Source organism: Bos indicus, chromosome X (genome assembly GCF_029378745.1).
Source record: "Bos indicus isolate NIAB-ARS_2022 breed Sahiwal x Tharparkar chromosome X, NIAB-ARS_B.indTharparkar_mat_pri_1.0, whole genome shotgun sequence".
NCBI lineage: Eukaryota > Metazoa > Chordata > Mammalia > Artiodactyla > Bovidae > Bos > Bos indicus.
Window position 1 is genome coordinate 66,989,286 of NC_091789.1, and position 16,505 is coordinate 67,005,790.

The 16,505-nt window shown below is 42.2% G+C and overlaps 1 protein-coding gene across 5 annotated transcripts in view; it reads right to left on the reverse strand.

Annotated features, from left to right (window-relative positions):
- AMOT (angiomotin) overlaps positions 1–16,505 on the reverse strand; it is a 68,453-nt gene that overhangs the window by 27,313 nt on the left and 24,635 nt on the right. For 4 of the 5 annotated variants that reach the window (XM_019955734.2, XM_019955735.2, XM_019955738.2 and 1 more), the window contains 4 exons: positions 15,376–15,874; positions 10,184–10,328; positions 9,171–9,263; positions 6,378–6,523 (listed from right to left, as the gene is read on the reverse strand). In XM_019955734.2, coding sequence (XP_019811293.1) covers positions 6,378–6,523; positions 9,171–9,263; positions 10,184–10,328; positions 15,376–15,874 — 883 coding nt within the window. The remainder of the gene's footprint in view (positions 1–6,377; positions 6,524–9,170; positions 9,264–10,183; positions 10,329–15,375; positions 15,875–16,505) is intronic. The other variant, XM_070784247.1, reaches the window with a different exon arrangement.

Genomic DNA, 16,505 nt, shown 5'->3' on the forward strand with positions numbered 1-16,505 from the left:
GTTAGTGGAATCCAGGGATACTGCTCAACACCTCACAGTGCACAGGACAGCCTCCCCCATCACAATCACCAAAGAATGATCTGGCCCCAAATGTCAATAATGCTGAAGTTGAGAAACCTTGCTCTCCACTTCAGCACTACTGGAGATTTCCTTCATATCTCTCTTAGGTTCTAATTATAGTTCATTTTTTACTATACTGTTGGTGACCAGTTAATATTAAATAACTGTCAAATACAGGAACAAAAACGAACATAGCATAGCTTAGCTATAATGCTGAGATATAAAAACAATAAACACATTCATAGATGTATTTACTTTGCTTGGAAAGTCAAGATAAGGGCTTCAAATCATTTCCATTAAGAGTTAAGTTTTTAGAGGGGAATCATAAAACTGGGGGGAAGAATTGCAGGAAGGCAACCTACTGAAGAATAGGGCAAATACTCTTGAGCTCAATCAATCATGTTTTTTCATCGCACTTCTACAATAATTTGAACCCATTCCCAAGCATTTGGCAGATCTCTTAACCCCCTTCTGACTCAGGAAAATCTGATCCCTGCAAATGAATACCACGTGATGGCATCTATTCCCTCCTTCCAACAACTGCAGATGTCTTTCAAATTTATTTTTTCAAGGATGGCTAATTTTACAAAATTACATCTAGGGCCCCAAAAGCTACCCATTTGTCTCAGTCATTTGTAAGAAACTGATTTCATCATCAACCTTCTCCATTTATTCACTGGTAGACAAGGCATAATATGGGATATTTTGGAGTTAAGAGATCTGAGTTTTCTTCTAGATGTATTACCAACTATATAATCTGTCTGCACTTTAATTTCCTAATCTATTGAAACTTTCAAGGTTCACAGTGGGGATATACTAAGTATTTGGAAATACTTAAAAAAGGTTAAAAAAATACATGGGGGTAGGGGTGAACAGGCAGAACACAGGATTTTTAGGGCAGTGAAAATATTCTATATGATACCATAATGATGGATATGTGTAATTACATATGTTTACCAAACCCACAGAATATATACTACCAAGAGTGAACCCTAATGTAAACTATGTACTTCGGGTGATTATGATGTGTCAATGTAGGTTCATGAGTTGTGACAAATGTACCACTCTGGTGGGGAACGTTGATAATGGGGCGGGGGAGGCGCGGGCTGTGCATGTGTGTAACCAGTGAGTATATGATGAAATCTCTGTACCTGTCCTTCTATTTTTCTGTGAACATAAAACTGCCCTAAAAAAAGTAAAGTCTTAATAAATAATAAAAAATATATAATATGGATAAGTAGAGGGGGTAGACTATTATGAGCTAGATGAACACCAACATATACACACACCCAATGACTAAAGAACATTCAGACATAATAATACAGCACTAAGTCCAGTGTCACAGAGGTCATCCTTTGTTATGTCTTGATTTTCATCTTCCCTTCTACCTCCCAGAACTCCGAACACTCACAGTACCACAAATATCACAACTGAAATGTACTTTCTTTGTTCCTCTCCTTCATACAACTAAGTTATATGTTGCATGTTGCTCCATGAGCCTCCAGTGATTTGATCTGATTTAGTCTTACACAGGAGCACATGGCTCCAAGTAAGAGTTCCCTCTGAAGCAATTTGGTAACATTACCCTGGTATTAGCAAGTTGCCTGTGTCCATTGCCAAGAAGCTGTGGTCCACTGGTAGATATTAAAAGAACTGCGGAGTAAAAAATAAAACCACGTCTAGAAACTTGCTACCAAGGGAATGGAGTTCATTCTGTTAAGGAGACTAAAGAAAAATACACAAGGCTATTAGTTTGGGAATTTCAAATGCCAAAATCAGGAGAAAAACAGAATATCAAACTCTGAGAAGTAACTTTACCTATGTTGGGAGCAGGGACATAATTTCTCATATTGAGTGCAGCACTTTAAAGAAAACATGCTGCCCATAAATATGGAAAAAAGTCCTCTTTAAATGAAACACCCTTCAAATGAGTCAACAATTCATCAGCAGAGCACTCAAGAAGATTTCTTGCTATATACATATTTTATCTGAATTCCTATCTATACTCTCAATGCACACCTCAGATTTATAATCCATTATAACCACTGTATGAATTTTACCTATCACAGCAAAACCCTATTGTTTGAGGATTATTTTGGATGAGACATATAAATGTCTATCCCTAGGACATCTTCCTCTAATATTGGGCAAGAAGGAGACAATTAAGATGCCCTGTGGATATGCGTGATAGCGAAAATTATGTCTCTCTAAAGTCAAAGACAAGTCAAATAAGTGGCAGGGGATCGAGAAATGAGAAAATATGAGCCACGAAGAATGGTGGTGGAAATGAAATGAAACAATATGGATTTAGTGTTGGAGAACTGAGAGGAGTGGCACAAGGACTCTGGAAAATACACCACCGCTAAGGGTTTTCACTGCAGTGTCTAAATATCTGTACCAGACATTGCAGCTGAGAAAAGGTTAACACTTGGGCCCTTTTTGCCCCTGAATCTCTGTGGCTGTCAATCTAGCCTAAAGCCAAAGAACAAGGCTCACTGGCTCTTTCTGCCAGCCCTCCCACATTCTACTCTATCCCTTCCTGTGCATTCTGCTCAGTAAGCAGCCCACCCGCAGCATCTTCCCTCTTTGATCTTGCCAGGGCCTTTTCCCCACCATCCCTGAAACAATTACCCAAGCAGTAGCTCCGCTGTGGATCATCATAAGACAGTAGCCAGCCAGAAGCCTGGGCTGCCTTGAGCCTTGTGAGTGGATATGCCAAGCATCTGTCGACTCTCCAGTGAGGTCAAATTAGTGGTGGGCAGAGGGAAGTCTCTTTGAATGTGAGAATACCATGGTTGCTGTAGGACACAGAGTTCTTTTGACTTGGAGCTTAATAAGACTCCACTTCAATAGGACCTATGTGTCCTGAAAGATAAGGGCAGGGATGGAAAGACCCCATTTACCTCAGCCAGCTGCATGCTGCGTAAGCAAGCAGGATTATAGTCAATCACCAAAAAACAGGTCTGCTCTTTAGAATGATATCCCCTTCCTAGCAAGATACCATATCCCTCGATGTCAGCAGAGCAGGGTTCGTGAGAAAATCTGTGCTGAACTTGGAAGAGGAAGGAGACTGTGATTGCACAAGAAAGTTCCCTGTAAGGCCAAGGCACCCTTTCTGTATAGAGCTTAGAGCACAGTGAATGCTGAGTGTCATGGGCAAGAGACTTAATAGGATTAGAAAGATGGAAAGGATTTCAGGGAAAATACCTAAATGAGGATGTTGTAAAAGAGAAAGACATAAATAGATGCAAGGGTCTTCAGACCATCAAAGTAGTCATCATTGTTCCCTAACCATCTTTATTTTTATTTGTTGTTGTTGAGGTGATAAGTCATGTCCGATTCTTTGCGACCCTGCCAGGCTCCTCTCGCCTTGGGGTTCTCCAGGCAAGAATACTGGAGTGGGTTGCCATTTCCTTCTCCACGGGGTCTTCCTGGAACATGGATCAAACCCATGTCTCCTGTACTGGCAGGCGGGTTCTTTACCACTGAGCCATCTGTCAGTGGGCTCACAGGGCTTCCTGTTACTTCACTTATCTACACTTCTATTTTCACATCTGTAAAGCAGGTGATATCATTGAGATATAATTGATTTGTAACATTACATGCATTTCAGGTGTACAACATTATGATTCAATATATAATGTGTGTCAACCTGACCATCTTGATGCAATGCTGAATAGGTAAACTTGAGTGAACTTGCACTTAGTAGGCTAAGAAAATATTCCCTAGGGAAAAAAAAAAAAAAAAAAAAGCTTAATTTGGGAAAATTTCCCTAATTCTCATTTACAAAGTAGACTAGAGAGGTTTTCTCTGAAAGAACTTCTAAGGAAAATTCATGGTGCCATTTTTAAGCCATGACTAAATTATCTGTTTCTATGAGCCATAGACAGGCATCTGCCATATCCCTCTGCCTTACAACATGACCTGACTTCAGCCACCTCCAACAGATAGATATATATTTTCTGTTTGGGAATACTCGTCTTCATTTAGAAATGTCCACTATTTTTGTGAAGAAATCACAATCAAGAACCCTTACTAGATTAGTTCCAAGGCTACTTACATCTTAAATACCTCCCTAATGTTCTACTTAAAATTTTTACCCCAGGAAAAATGAGACCTCGTGGGGGCTGAGTCACAGCAAAAACAAGCAAAACTTCAGTTATCAATTCCTGTCTTTGAAGATAAGGAAAAGGAATGTTTTCCTTTGAATACAGTGGAGGAGATACGTCAAACATCACCCAGGAGCAAACTTAGCCCTTATGGGGCACTTAAATGAAAAGGTAAACAGGAATCCATGGATTTTTTTCCCTGAGATGTGGTTTTAAGCCCTGACATGTGCTAGAGGTGATCTAGCCTGAGATTCTGGAAGACATTACATGGCCTCTACCTCTGCAATTCTGCCAGGTACAAGGCTCCCAGGTTATGCTTGCTGTCACACGTCCTGCCTCCTTTAGCCACAGCAACTCAGAATTTCCCAATAACTAGACTGTGTGTGAGACAACCAGTTGGATGAAGACTAAAAAATTAACTATAGTTGATGAGCTTATGTGAGATATCTCTGACTACTAGATGCCATCATTCAATTCTAGCCCAATATTCAGAGCTTCTTCTTTAAATTGTAAATCCACATATTTTGGAGTGGGGCCCTGGAAAATGACAAAAAATCTCTGGAACAAATGCCCAGAAAAGCCTCAGAAGTCTGAAGCCAGAAATATATTTCAGGCAACTGTTTCAGTGAGGGCTTCCCAGTGGGAACTACAGATTAACATCGTCTCCATACATGTATGTTATTTCCATGATTAAAAGCCAGTTACCACTGAGCCCTCAGACACTGAAAACCAAGATGGCTGCAGAGTCTTTATCACCAGTTTATCTCCAACTAGATGGGCATCCTTCCTAGAGAGGCAGTGGGCTGTATATATACCCTAATCTCAAAGCAGTCTGGACAAGCTTCCCATAGTCTGTTGAAAAAGAGTGGCCCAATGAGTAAAGCAATTATTTTTTTTTAATTAAAAGATGCAGAGGTTTACTAAATCTGAACAAGCGCCCACATTTTCTTTTTGGGAGTGGAACCAAGGGATGATTCAGATGGGGAGACAGGCAGCAGGGTCTAGGGAATGAAGAGTCATGAGATTCCAGTTTTATTCCTGGCTCTGTTAAGAGTTGCCATGTGACTACCAGCAAGCTACTTCTCAGCGGGTCTCTCAGTTTTCCCTTCTCTAAAAGAACACAGTCTTAACCCTGTCCTGTAATTTACTCTGTGATCTCCTTGCAAAAAGGGAATGGAAGGGAATATATGAGTGTGGTGAAGGGCTAGCTAGAGGGAGTGCTAAGCTCCTAAGACCTGGACACCAGGCACGTACAAGTATCCTTCATTTTCAATAAAGAAACTTGGCAGTATTTCTGATCTAGAGAACTGATGAAGCAGAATATTAGCCTGACTTGATGCAACTTGAAGTTTAACGATTAAACAATTCAGGTTAAAGGACATCATAGGTTAGATGGCACCATCTATTAGAAAAGTTACGAGCCCACAATGCAGCTCGAACAAGCATGTTAATACCCATAAAAGAATTCAAAGGGTATTTATAAGTCAGAAGATCTTTAAGAACTAGAACATTCTTACTGAGGGAGAGGAAGCAGTCAATGAATGAAAGTAGGAGAGGCATCTCACCTATAATAGCCAGAATGGGTAAGGCTTTGTAACTGAACACTTTCTTTTTTAATCTCAAGTTTGTAAAGATCCCAACTTCTTATAACGGAGGCTATTTTTTTCCTACTAATTCCAATTTCAGAATAGACAATCAGTGAGATATATATATATACATACATATACTTGTGTATGTATTTTGTGTATATATACATACACATATATGTGTATGTATATATACACAAAATACAAATATGTAAACATATACACACACATATAGATATATATGTATATCTATCTATATCTATAGATACAAATATATACACAAAATCTGTCATTAGCTTAATTTAAGGCAAGATTAGCTATCAATACATGGAATTTGGAGAGGGAGGGTAGTTAGCTTATTATATAAATGAGCAAATGAAAATCACTCCTTGACCTTGGTAACTTTCAATTCTGAAGCAAAAGGAAGGAACTTGAAGAGAAGAGACAAAAACTCCAAGTCCAGTCACATCAGTTATAACTAGAAGTAGCAGACAGCACCTTCCTGTCAGGGGATGATGCAGCTGCCAGTTTGCCAAAATGGAAGACCCCCCCAACCCAGTGCCATCAGTTTCTAGCTCTTCTACCCTCAGGCTCACATGCCACCTGAGGAAACTACACATACCTCTTCTTCCAGCTTTACCACCTTGGCTTGGGCATTGCTCAGGGCCTGGTCTCGGATTTCGATGTGTCGCCTTTGGTCCTCATTGGTAGAACGGGCAGTGGCCAGCTCCGCTTCCAGTTTCTCCTTCTCACGCTGGCTCTCCTTATCTATCAGGACATGAAATATTAATACTGCCATTCCAGAGCTGGCTCAAAACCTTACCTGAGCAAAACTGATAGTCACACCCATTCCTGGACATTTTAGTGTTCTAACACCCAGCGACAAGAAGCAGGACACGGAGATCTGGACTCTTACCACTGGTTCTACCACTAAATTGCTGTGTCAATTTAGAAGTCACTTAACAATGGTGGTGGTTTGTGCAGAAGCAATGAGGAAACAGATGTCAAAAGTATTGTGAAAAATATTATACAAAGGTGAACACAAAAACACATACAGACACACATATATCAGAAGAACAGGTAGGCTTGTCTCCTCCATTTTATTTTTTCAAACAGTCTTGTATTGGCCAATGAGCCATTGAGCCTCCACAAATTTTCCCCATCATTTCCTCAATAGACAGTCTATTAAATCAATTAAAAAATCGATATTAAATCGATCAGAAAAAAATGGTATTTCATAAAAATGCATAAAACTGGCAATTTCACCCTTTATTCACTAACATAATTTTCAAACTGAGGTCAATCTGAGATCACACTGTAGGTACACATGACCATGACACACGGAGTTATGTCCCATGCCTTTCTAGGTCCCTCCGCTTTTAACTCTGACAGACCTCACACAAAAACTCAAATGAGCAGTTTTGATTCTCAGTGGCAGGAAGAGTGCCCTTCCTCTCAAGACATGGATACTTAAGTCTTTAGGAGAGACTTTATTTGGCTACACCACAGGCATGGCATGTGGGCTCTTAGTTCCCTGACCAGGGATCAAACCTGCGTCCCCTGCCTTGGAAGCTCAGAGTCTTAACCCCTGGACTGCCAGGAAAGTCCCTGTAGGAGAGACTTTAACTGGGCAACCTACCTTCCTTCCCATCATGACTTTACATACCTATTCAGATGTACCTTGGGAAGAAATAAATATTTGTTGAATACTTATTGCATACCAAGTATTGTACTAACTTAATCCTCAGAACAACCATACACAGCAGGTGTTGTATTATTCTCTTCTCCATTGTGCATATGAGAAAACAGAATCTCTGAGAGCTTGAGTAATTTGTACCATGTCCCACACCCTTAAGGCCAAGTTGTTCTGAGCTCTTTGTACTGTACCAGACTGCCTTCTCCTAGGATTAGGTTGGTCTGGCCTGTCTAGGGGGGGCTTTTCAAGAGTGTTTTCTTGGCTCCTGCCACACTTTCAACCATGTAGCACCCTGCGGATGCCCAAAGGCAAAAGAAATGACAGAGGCACACAAGTCATGCCCTCTTCCCTACCTACTAGGCTCCTTCCAGGACCATTTGACAGTCTTGGACCCTGCTGCTAATACAGTTTGATCTACTAAATGACCACATGAGAAACCAGCAGCAGAACTCTCAGGACACCTGAAATACCATCTCCACACAGGGAGAAGTGTGAAGTCAGAGATCCAGGGCCAAGAACCCATACATTCTCTGTGTTTTAAACTGGGAAGCCACCACCATCTCCAGCAGCAAAGTAGCTTCCAAAGGACACCACAAAAGCAACTTCACAACAACTTACACTAAGCACTGATGACACCAGAAAAGCAACATTCCTTCCTCTAAGGCAAACTGACAAAAGAACAGGAAGCTCAGGGAAATGAGGAAGGAAAAAAAAAAAGCCCCAGCTCTGAAGCCAAAGCACAAGAGAGCAACCCAGGAAGGGAGGGGGATATTGTAAGTGAAGATCAAACAAACTTGTAAAAGCTGACTGGAAGCTGCATGGAATGACCTGAAAGGGTCACGTGGAGGCCCAACAAAGATGCGGCCTGATGGATCCCCACGAAGTACTTCTCCAGCTGAGAACCACACTGGTGGAGGCCGAGGGTAGCAGCCACCAGGCCTTGGGCATCTGCAGAAGTCAGAGGAGATAATCTATTTCCTCCGGACTTGTCTCTCCCTATGGACTCAATCCACTGTGTAGTTTTTTACTGCTGCTTTTACTGTGGCAGTTGGAAAGAATGAAGCATTGTCTAGCTGGGTGGAGTCCATTAGGGACCCGATAAAGAAAAAGATTAATTCATTGTCCTGGTCCTAGGAGTATTTCCAGACAAAGGAAACAATATTAGGAGGAAGACATAGCTCTGCCCTCCCGCACAACCTCCAACTCCACACTAGAGTCACTAGTTGAGGCCTTAGCCGTGGTTCCCCTCTAGTTCCCCTTGCAATCCTCCAATATGGAATCATATGATATAAAAAGGGTGTTGACTGGAGCCCCAGGTACAGGTTAGGTATTCTAAGCGGTCCTACGTGGTAATCTCATGTCTTCCAGAACCAGCAGATGCAGCCTTCAATGATAAGTACCTTCAATATGAAGGGATCCCAAGTTTACCGAGGTCCTTTTCAGCTAGCTATGACAAAAAGCCAGAATTCCAAGGGGCTTCTCTGTTTTAATACAGAAGGAGTTATGTTGATGTGACTTGATGTTGTGGCAAGCAGCCTTCGTGGCCAGAAGGAAAAAAACACAATCTCCCAACTTGATGCTTGAACAGGAAAAAGAATCCTTAGATGACATTCACTCTTCCCTGGCTGTTTTAGGGGGCTATATAGAACTGCATAACCTTTTCATACACCTCACTCCCACTCGTACATGAATACCTGCTGCTGAAGCTTTCAGACTTACTTTTTGCAAAGAGCTGAGAGATGGTTTTTCTGGTATCTTCTGACCCCTCATATTCCTTCTCTGCAAGCTGCTTGTTGGCCGTCTCCAGACGCTCTGTGGAATTTGGAGACAATCAACAGGGCCCTGAGGACAAACTTCCAAGCACAAGCTATTTGCCCTCTAAATTCTGATCTTGAGCAAAACAAGCCTGTCTCTTCTTATTACACAAGAAGGGGTGACACAGACAAAGGTTTGCAAACGTGGATCCCAAAACAACACTAGACCATGAAGGGAAAGTAGGAGGCAAGTACTTTAACACTTTCACTTCTCACTGACAAAACCTAAGTCCAAATTCCTAGATTCCATCCAAGAAATCTGTCCCTGAATATATGATATTTTTCATTCACTGGGAAAAAAGAGCACCAGAGTTATTATAAAATGTTTAAATTTAAATGTTTATAAAATCTTTAAAGCTGGAAAGGAAGACAAGTAGCATAGACTATGGGGGCAGGCCAACTGAGTCCAAGAGACCTGAGAGGAATACCGTCTGATTTACACATCAGTTCATCCCCCTTTGATTAAGAAAGCTTAGGAATAGACATGACTATAGTCACAAAAACCTAGCCCGTCTATGCTCTGCAATTTGCTGACTATCCCAGTGCGCTGGACAAGACCTAGAAGCCTTACCATGTGTTCCTTAGCTTAGCCCTTCCCTTTACCACACTTTTTTAAAATTGAAGTATAGTTGATTTAATTGTGTTAATTTCTGCTATACAGCAAAGTGATTCTGAGATATATCTATATACACATTCTTTTTTATATTCTTTTCACTGAAGTTTATCAAAGGGATTTTTTTTTTAATTGACTGCTAGAGGTACTGGTAGGCTCTGACCTCCCTTTCTATCATAGAATATTGAATATAGTTCTCTGTGCTATACAGTAGGACCTTGTTGTTTACAGTAGGACCTTGTTGTTTATAGTAGGACCTCGTTCCCTTTAATGTCTTGACTGATGCCTTTCAGTGATTCTCTCACCTCTCAGATCCCTGTTGAAGTCATGCATTCTCCGAATCTCGCCCTCAAGCTTGTTTCTCATTGCTTTCTCCAGGGCCTCTCTTTTGGAGGATGACTTGACAAGGTTCTCATATGCCTCTGAGACTCGCTGGATTTCTGTCTCCACCTGAACAACAACAAAAATGAAAGACAGTGATGATGGTAGGAAGTGGATGGGGGAAGAAGATCTGAAAACATATATGCAAATCCTTAATGATAACTTCTCCCAGGGATTCATGGATAGCCAGGAGGCAATCATAACACAGTCAGAGGGAGGAGGGAGGAGGGTTCAGGATGGGGAACACAGGTATACCTGTAGCAGATTCATTTCAATATTTGGCAAAACTAATAAAATATTGTAAAGTTTAAAAATAAAATAAAAAAAAAAAAAGAAAAGTTTTCAGGATAAATTTCTAAGTTCAACCTCAAGCTCAGTAATTAACTTACCAGTCCCCAAGATTTCCTTAGGTTAAAAACAAATATGTTTATCTGTCTTCAGAGAAGGTTGTAGGAGAGGATAAATTTCATAAGTATAGTTACAAATGATTTTCCTTTCCTTTCTTAATTTAGAAAATAATAATAATGTATATAGTTACTGCAAAGCATTTAAAGGGTTTTTATATGTTCATTTTGATCTGGGCTGATATTGGCCTACACAAGAGTACCTCTCCCCCATTTTAGGAAAGAGAAGACTGAGATGGCCTTTTACTAGAAGGCAGAGGCAGAGATCAAAACTAAAAACCCTAAGACTCAGCCTCATTAGTTAGTTCAGTTCAATTTAACAAACATTTACCAGGGGCCAAATATTAGAGGAACTCTTTAAAGCACTGTGGGGTGTGTAAATATGAATAAGGACATTACAACTGCCCTCAAGAAGCTTTCAATCTAATCAAGTAAAAGAATACCGGGAAAGATATGTTATTAAGAAAAGCTGGAGTAGTGTTATAAATTGTAGGGGAGAAAGAGGTTGTTCCTGTTTGGGGGTGAAGGGAGAGGAGAATTTCAGGGAGGAGGTGGCATTTACAGTCAGATCCTGAAAGCTGGGTTAAATTTCAACGATCAGAGGTGAGGGGAAGGGTATTCTATTCTAAGTGAGCGAATGCATTCCCAGAATGACCAGTAGTCTCATTTGGCTGGACACTGTGGGGTACACAGGGAGAAGCTGGTAAGATCTGGCTGCAAAGATAGATTGGAGTCAGATCATAAAAGGGCTTTAATGCCAGGCATTTGGACTTTATCCCATAGTTAGTGGGACACCGTAACAGATTTTTTAACAGAAATTCATGATTAGAGTTGTGTTTTATGACACTCCAGCAAATCTTGTAAAAGGTAAACACACACACAACCTCAAAGAGAAAGGATCCCGCCCTGAATCAGCCCGAATTGGGAAGAAAATAAGAAATCTGACTCCAGAGTCTCTCTGGAACCAGTAGAGCTTCACTGTACATATCACAACCACAGAGATATTTGCATATGATTTGTATAAGACAAGTAAACCCCATTGCCTATTAAGTAATTTTCAAGTTAAATCTGACTCCTGCAACCATTCTGCATTCCTTCTCAGCTTTTCACTATCCTCCTTAACAAAGCTCAGGCTACTTTAGGGGGAGAAATATTAGCACCACCCCCACCCCATGGGAGACTCAGGGAAAGGTGGGGTTACCAAACAACTCTGACTGCACCTGCCCCAGCTCCAGCATGATGCCTGAGGCGGGACTGCCTGCAAACAAATGAAGCTTACACCACAGAAAAGAGCAGACTTGAGAGTGTTTTTTTCCTTGCAGATGGTACCAAGATAGCAGCACAGAAGGTGAAAACTGGTGAATGGCATTTAGAGACAAGATCTGCAAGGCCTGAGCCCAATAAAGCTTTTGCATGAAATTCAAGTGCTTGGTAGAGAAAATAAACATTTCTATTTGAAAGAGCAGGCTTGGTGCTGGTCTGTTCTGGGCTGTCTTCAGAGTACAAGGTTTTCTAGTGCCCCATAGAATGCCACACCTGGAAGGCAGTCCCCTTTGTTTATGTTTTTATGGAAGTATATTTGATGTACAATATTGTAGAAGTTATAGGTGTACAATATAGTGAGTCCCTATTTTTAAAGGTTGTACTCTATTTATAGTTATATAAAATTTGGGCTATATTACTCATGCAGTGAAAGTTGCTCAGTCGTGTCTGATTCTTTGCGACCCCCTGGACTATACAGTCCATGGAATTCTCCAGGCCAGAATACCGGAGTGGGTAGACATTCCCTCCTCCAGGGAATCTTCCCAACCCAGGGATCGAACCCAGATCTCCCACATTGAAGGTGGATTATTAACCATCTGAGCCATCAGGGAAGCCCAAGAATACTAGAGTGGGTAGCCTAACCCTTCTCCAGTGGATCTTCCCAACCCAGGAATTGAACCCAAGGGTCTCCTGCATTGCAGGTGGATTATTTACCAGGTGAGCTACCAGGGAAGCTGGCGTTGTGTAATATATTCTTGTAGCCTATTTTATACCTAATAGTTTGTGCCTCTTATTTCCCTCCCCTTATGTTGCTCCTCCCTCCTTCCCTCTCCCCACTGGGTATCACTAGTTTGTTCTCTGTATCTCTGAGTCTGCTTCTCTTTTGTTATATTCACTAGTTTGATGTATTTTTTAGACTCTTCATATAAGTGATATCATACAGTATTTTTTTTTCTGACTTATTTCACTTATCATAATACCCTCCAGGTCCATCCATGTTGTTGCAAATGGCAGAATTTCATTCTCTTTATGCCTGAGCAGTATTCCATTGTGTGTGTGTGTGTGTGTATGTATATATACACACACACCACATCTTCTTTATTCATTCATCTGTTGATGGACACTTAGGTTGCTTCCATATCTTGGCTATCCTACACAATGCTCCTATGAACACTGGGGTGCATGCATCTTCTTGAATTATTTTTTTTTTTTTCAGATGTACATCCAGCAGTGGAACTGCTGAGTCATATGATAGTTCTATTTTTAGTTTTTTGGGAAACCTCCATACTCTTTTCCATAGTGGCTACATCAATTTACCTTCCTACTGGCAGTGTATAAGGGTTCCTTTTATTCCGCATCCTCATGGAAGGCAGTCCCTTTACTCAAGTTGTTCAGAGTACTATTTCAAGACATTGTACCAATCCTTTCCCTATACCGTTTGTAGATACTGCCCCCACTAAAAGGGCAAGTTGTACATCTGTCAACAGGAAAAGGAGTCAGAAGGGCATATCCATCCGTTTGGTCTGTGGTGGGAGGTGAGGGGAGAGAGAGGATGGTAGTGGGTTTCCAGGTTGATTCTATCTACTTATTCCCCTCATGAGCCTCAGGCCTTCTTATTTTTTCCAGCACAAGCTGACATCTACCTTATTCCCCTCATTTGTCCTCTTCTAACCCACCTGTGCCTCTAACCCACTGCAGCATCGGGTCAGGTTTCACTTCTCCCAGCACTCAAGCTGTCCCAATTGCACTTGGTTGAGGCATCTTTCCCCATAATGGAGAACAAAACAACAACCCAGACTCTGTTCTGCTGCACTTCCCTGCCACCCATCTTCCCCCTCAAAAAAAAAAAAAAATTCACTATCCTCTAGAAAAGAGAGTCTGTAGAAGATCTGGGTTCACCCTTCATTTACTACATCAAAGATGGGGCCAGGGCCACCACAAATAAGAGTTTAGGGAGCAGTATCAACCGTTAAACCTAATCAGCCAAACTGGACCCGTCTGCTTATAGTGTGTGAGTACCAATGGGATGGAACAGGGGCAGGTATGAGAGAAGAGGGAAAATTTTAAATTGGGGGCAAAGCCAGGAAGAAACATTTCTCACTCAACAACCCCCATCCATCCAGACTTGGGAACATTAGGTGCAGTAAAGGCATTTTTTTGTTCCGTAAAAATACTTAGCTGATAATAAGCCCTCCTCTCCTTTAGGACTCAGATCTGGTGTTTACATAGGCAATGGCACCCCTCCAGTCCTCTTGCCTGGAAAATCCCATGGACGGAGGAGCCTGTTAGGTTGCAGTCCACGGTGTCGCTAAGAGTCGGACATGACTGAGCGACTTCACTTTCACTTTTCACTTTCATGCACTGGAGAAGGAAATGGCAACCCACTCCAATGTTCTTGCCTGGAGAATCCCAGATGGGAGAGCCTGGTGGGCTGCCGTCTATGGGGTCGCACAGAGTCGGACACGACTGAAGCGACTTAGCAGCAGCAGCAGCTTAATTCAGGCCCCTGAAATTTCCACTGTTGGGTGTCTCCTGAGGATAGAGTTACTGAACAATATCAGGCAACCTCCCTTCCCTCCTCCACCTTCATCCTCACATCCCTGAGCAGTCTGCATTGTCTGGGAGATCAAACCAAAGGAGCTCCACAATGACAGAAGTTGCAAAGAGGCTGTCAAAGGCAGAACCCTATTCACCACCAGCCACAGGAAGCCAAGAGCTAAGGTTCCTAGCTTAGGGCATTCAAGACCTAAAGTCCCAGCTGCAAAAGACTCAGGAGGGGCCCAGGGAAGAATGTGAACTTGGGACATACACTCCTTTTGCTACTTCCTTAGCCTCGGGCTGTCACCTGTCACCCATCTGTGGTGTGCTAAAGCCCTCCTGCCCCCCACACACACCAGAGGAGAGCAGATGTTTCATTTGAGCTGCAAGGAAGGACCAACGCAAGAAGGGGGGAAAGGAAAGGGGATTGAAAAAGAGTTACAATGAAAACTACCACTTGGAAAACTCTAGGCCCTTTCCAGAACAAGGCAGGTCAGGATCTAACTTCAATGATGAGATTTTTCTGGGAACTATGGATTTATAGTTAAGATTCAAATTCAGTATTTTGTATTTGGTAAAATATAATCAAAAGGAAAAGTCTTTATGCTGGCAGGTACTTCTCCTACACAGCCCTCTCCAGTGTTCTTGACCTTCTGAAGCAGTTTCCCTGCCTTTCGTAATTCTCAAACACTCAGTTAAGCTTTCTTGGGGGCTACAGTTTCTGTGAAATGTTACTTCTAGATAGAGAGGCAGAAGGTTTTTTTAAAGTTTGCTCCATCTAACCTTCAGATATAAGAATCCTGAAGACTCGCCCATAAGTCATACAGGGACGCACAAGTGGACACTTTTATATCAATATTAAACAAATAAGATTTCAAAAAGACTCAAATAGCCCCATACGGAGATCTCACCTTCTGCAGTCTCGCCACCTTCTCATAGCATCCTTCCAACTCCTGCCGCAAGTTCCGGTTCTCATCTGAGAGAATCTCAACCATCTGCTGGGCTCTGGAAACAATGGCAAAAGGGTCGGCTGGCATTGGCTGATATGAAGCAGACGACTGCTGAGCTCGTGGCATAGCGGAATAGCCTTCTCCTGGCTGCTGCTGCTGCTGGTGATGGTGGTGATGGTGTGGCTGTGGCTGCTGTGGCTGCTGTTGACTCAGGCCAGGCTGGGGGAGACGGTAATGATCCCCCTGGTGAGCCTGGTTAGGAAGGAAATGCTGCTGTGGCCTAGGCAGGTGAGCCGAGTGGTCTCCTTGGTTGGGGACCAAGGGGTGTTGGGCAGGAGACAATCTAGTAGATGGTGGAGACTGCAGCAAGGGCAAGGAACCCCCAGATGTGAGGGAAGAAGTAGGGCTGTGAGGCTGAGAGTTCCGGGCTGACAAAGGCAATGAGATGTCCTGTGTTGGCCTGGAAAACATGGAGGGTGTACTCAGGTTAAGCTCCCACTTGAAGGCACAAAAAAGGGAGATGTGGAGTCTCCCAGGCTCCCCCACACAGGTGCAAAATGAGAAGCAGGCAGGGTTGGACTACAAGGTCTCTACCGAGACCTCTCCAGTCCCTTCCACGCCTGGCCTCCTCTCAATACCTGACCCACAGAGGTGTGATCCTATGGAGGACAGATCAGATGATCTCAAAGGTTGCTTTGTGAAAATAAAAGTAATGCATCCTTATACACTTGTTTCTCAAGTCTAAGCATTTCAAATGCGTCTTTGACAACGTAATTGTCACCTCATGATTTTAAACTAAGCTTTTTCTGGCATACTGTATGTGGCCCTGCACACAGAAAGGGTCACAGAAAGTTTGTTCCACTTGCCCAGAAGGAAAGAGCAAACCATCATCAAATCTGCCCCTCATCTTGTTATCTGCAACTCTCTTGGATAATTCATATAGTCAGAAAAAACTACCTGAGGATATACAGGTACTTACTACATTAGAGACACCAAATAATTATTGTTGATGACAGTTGTTAATAACTGAATGATGCTTTTTAGCAGCAATAATTCCAAGAGTTGGAAGGGATTACAAGTAACACTATCAT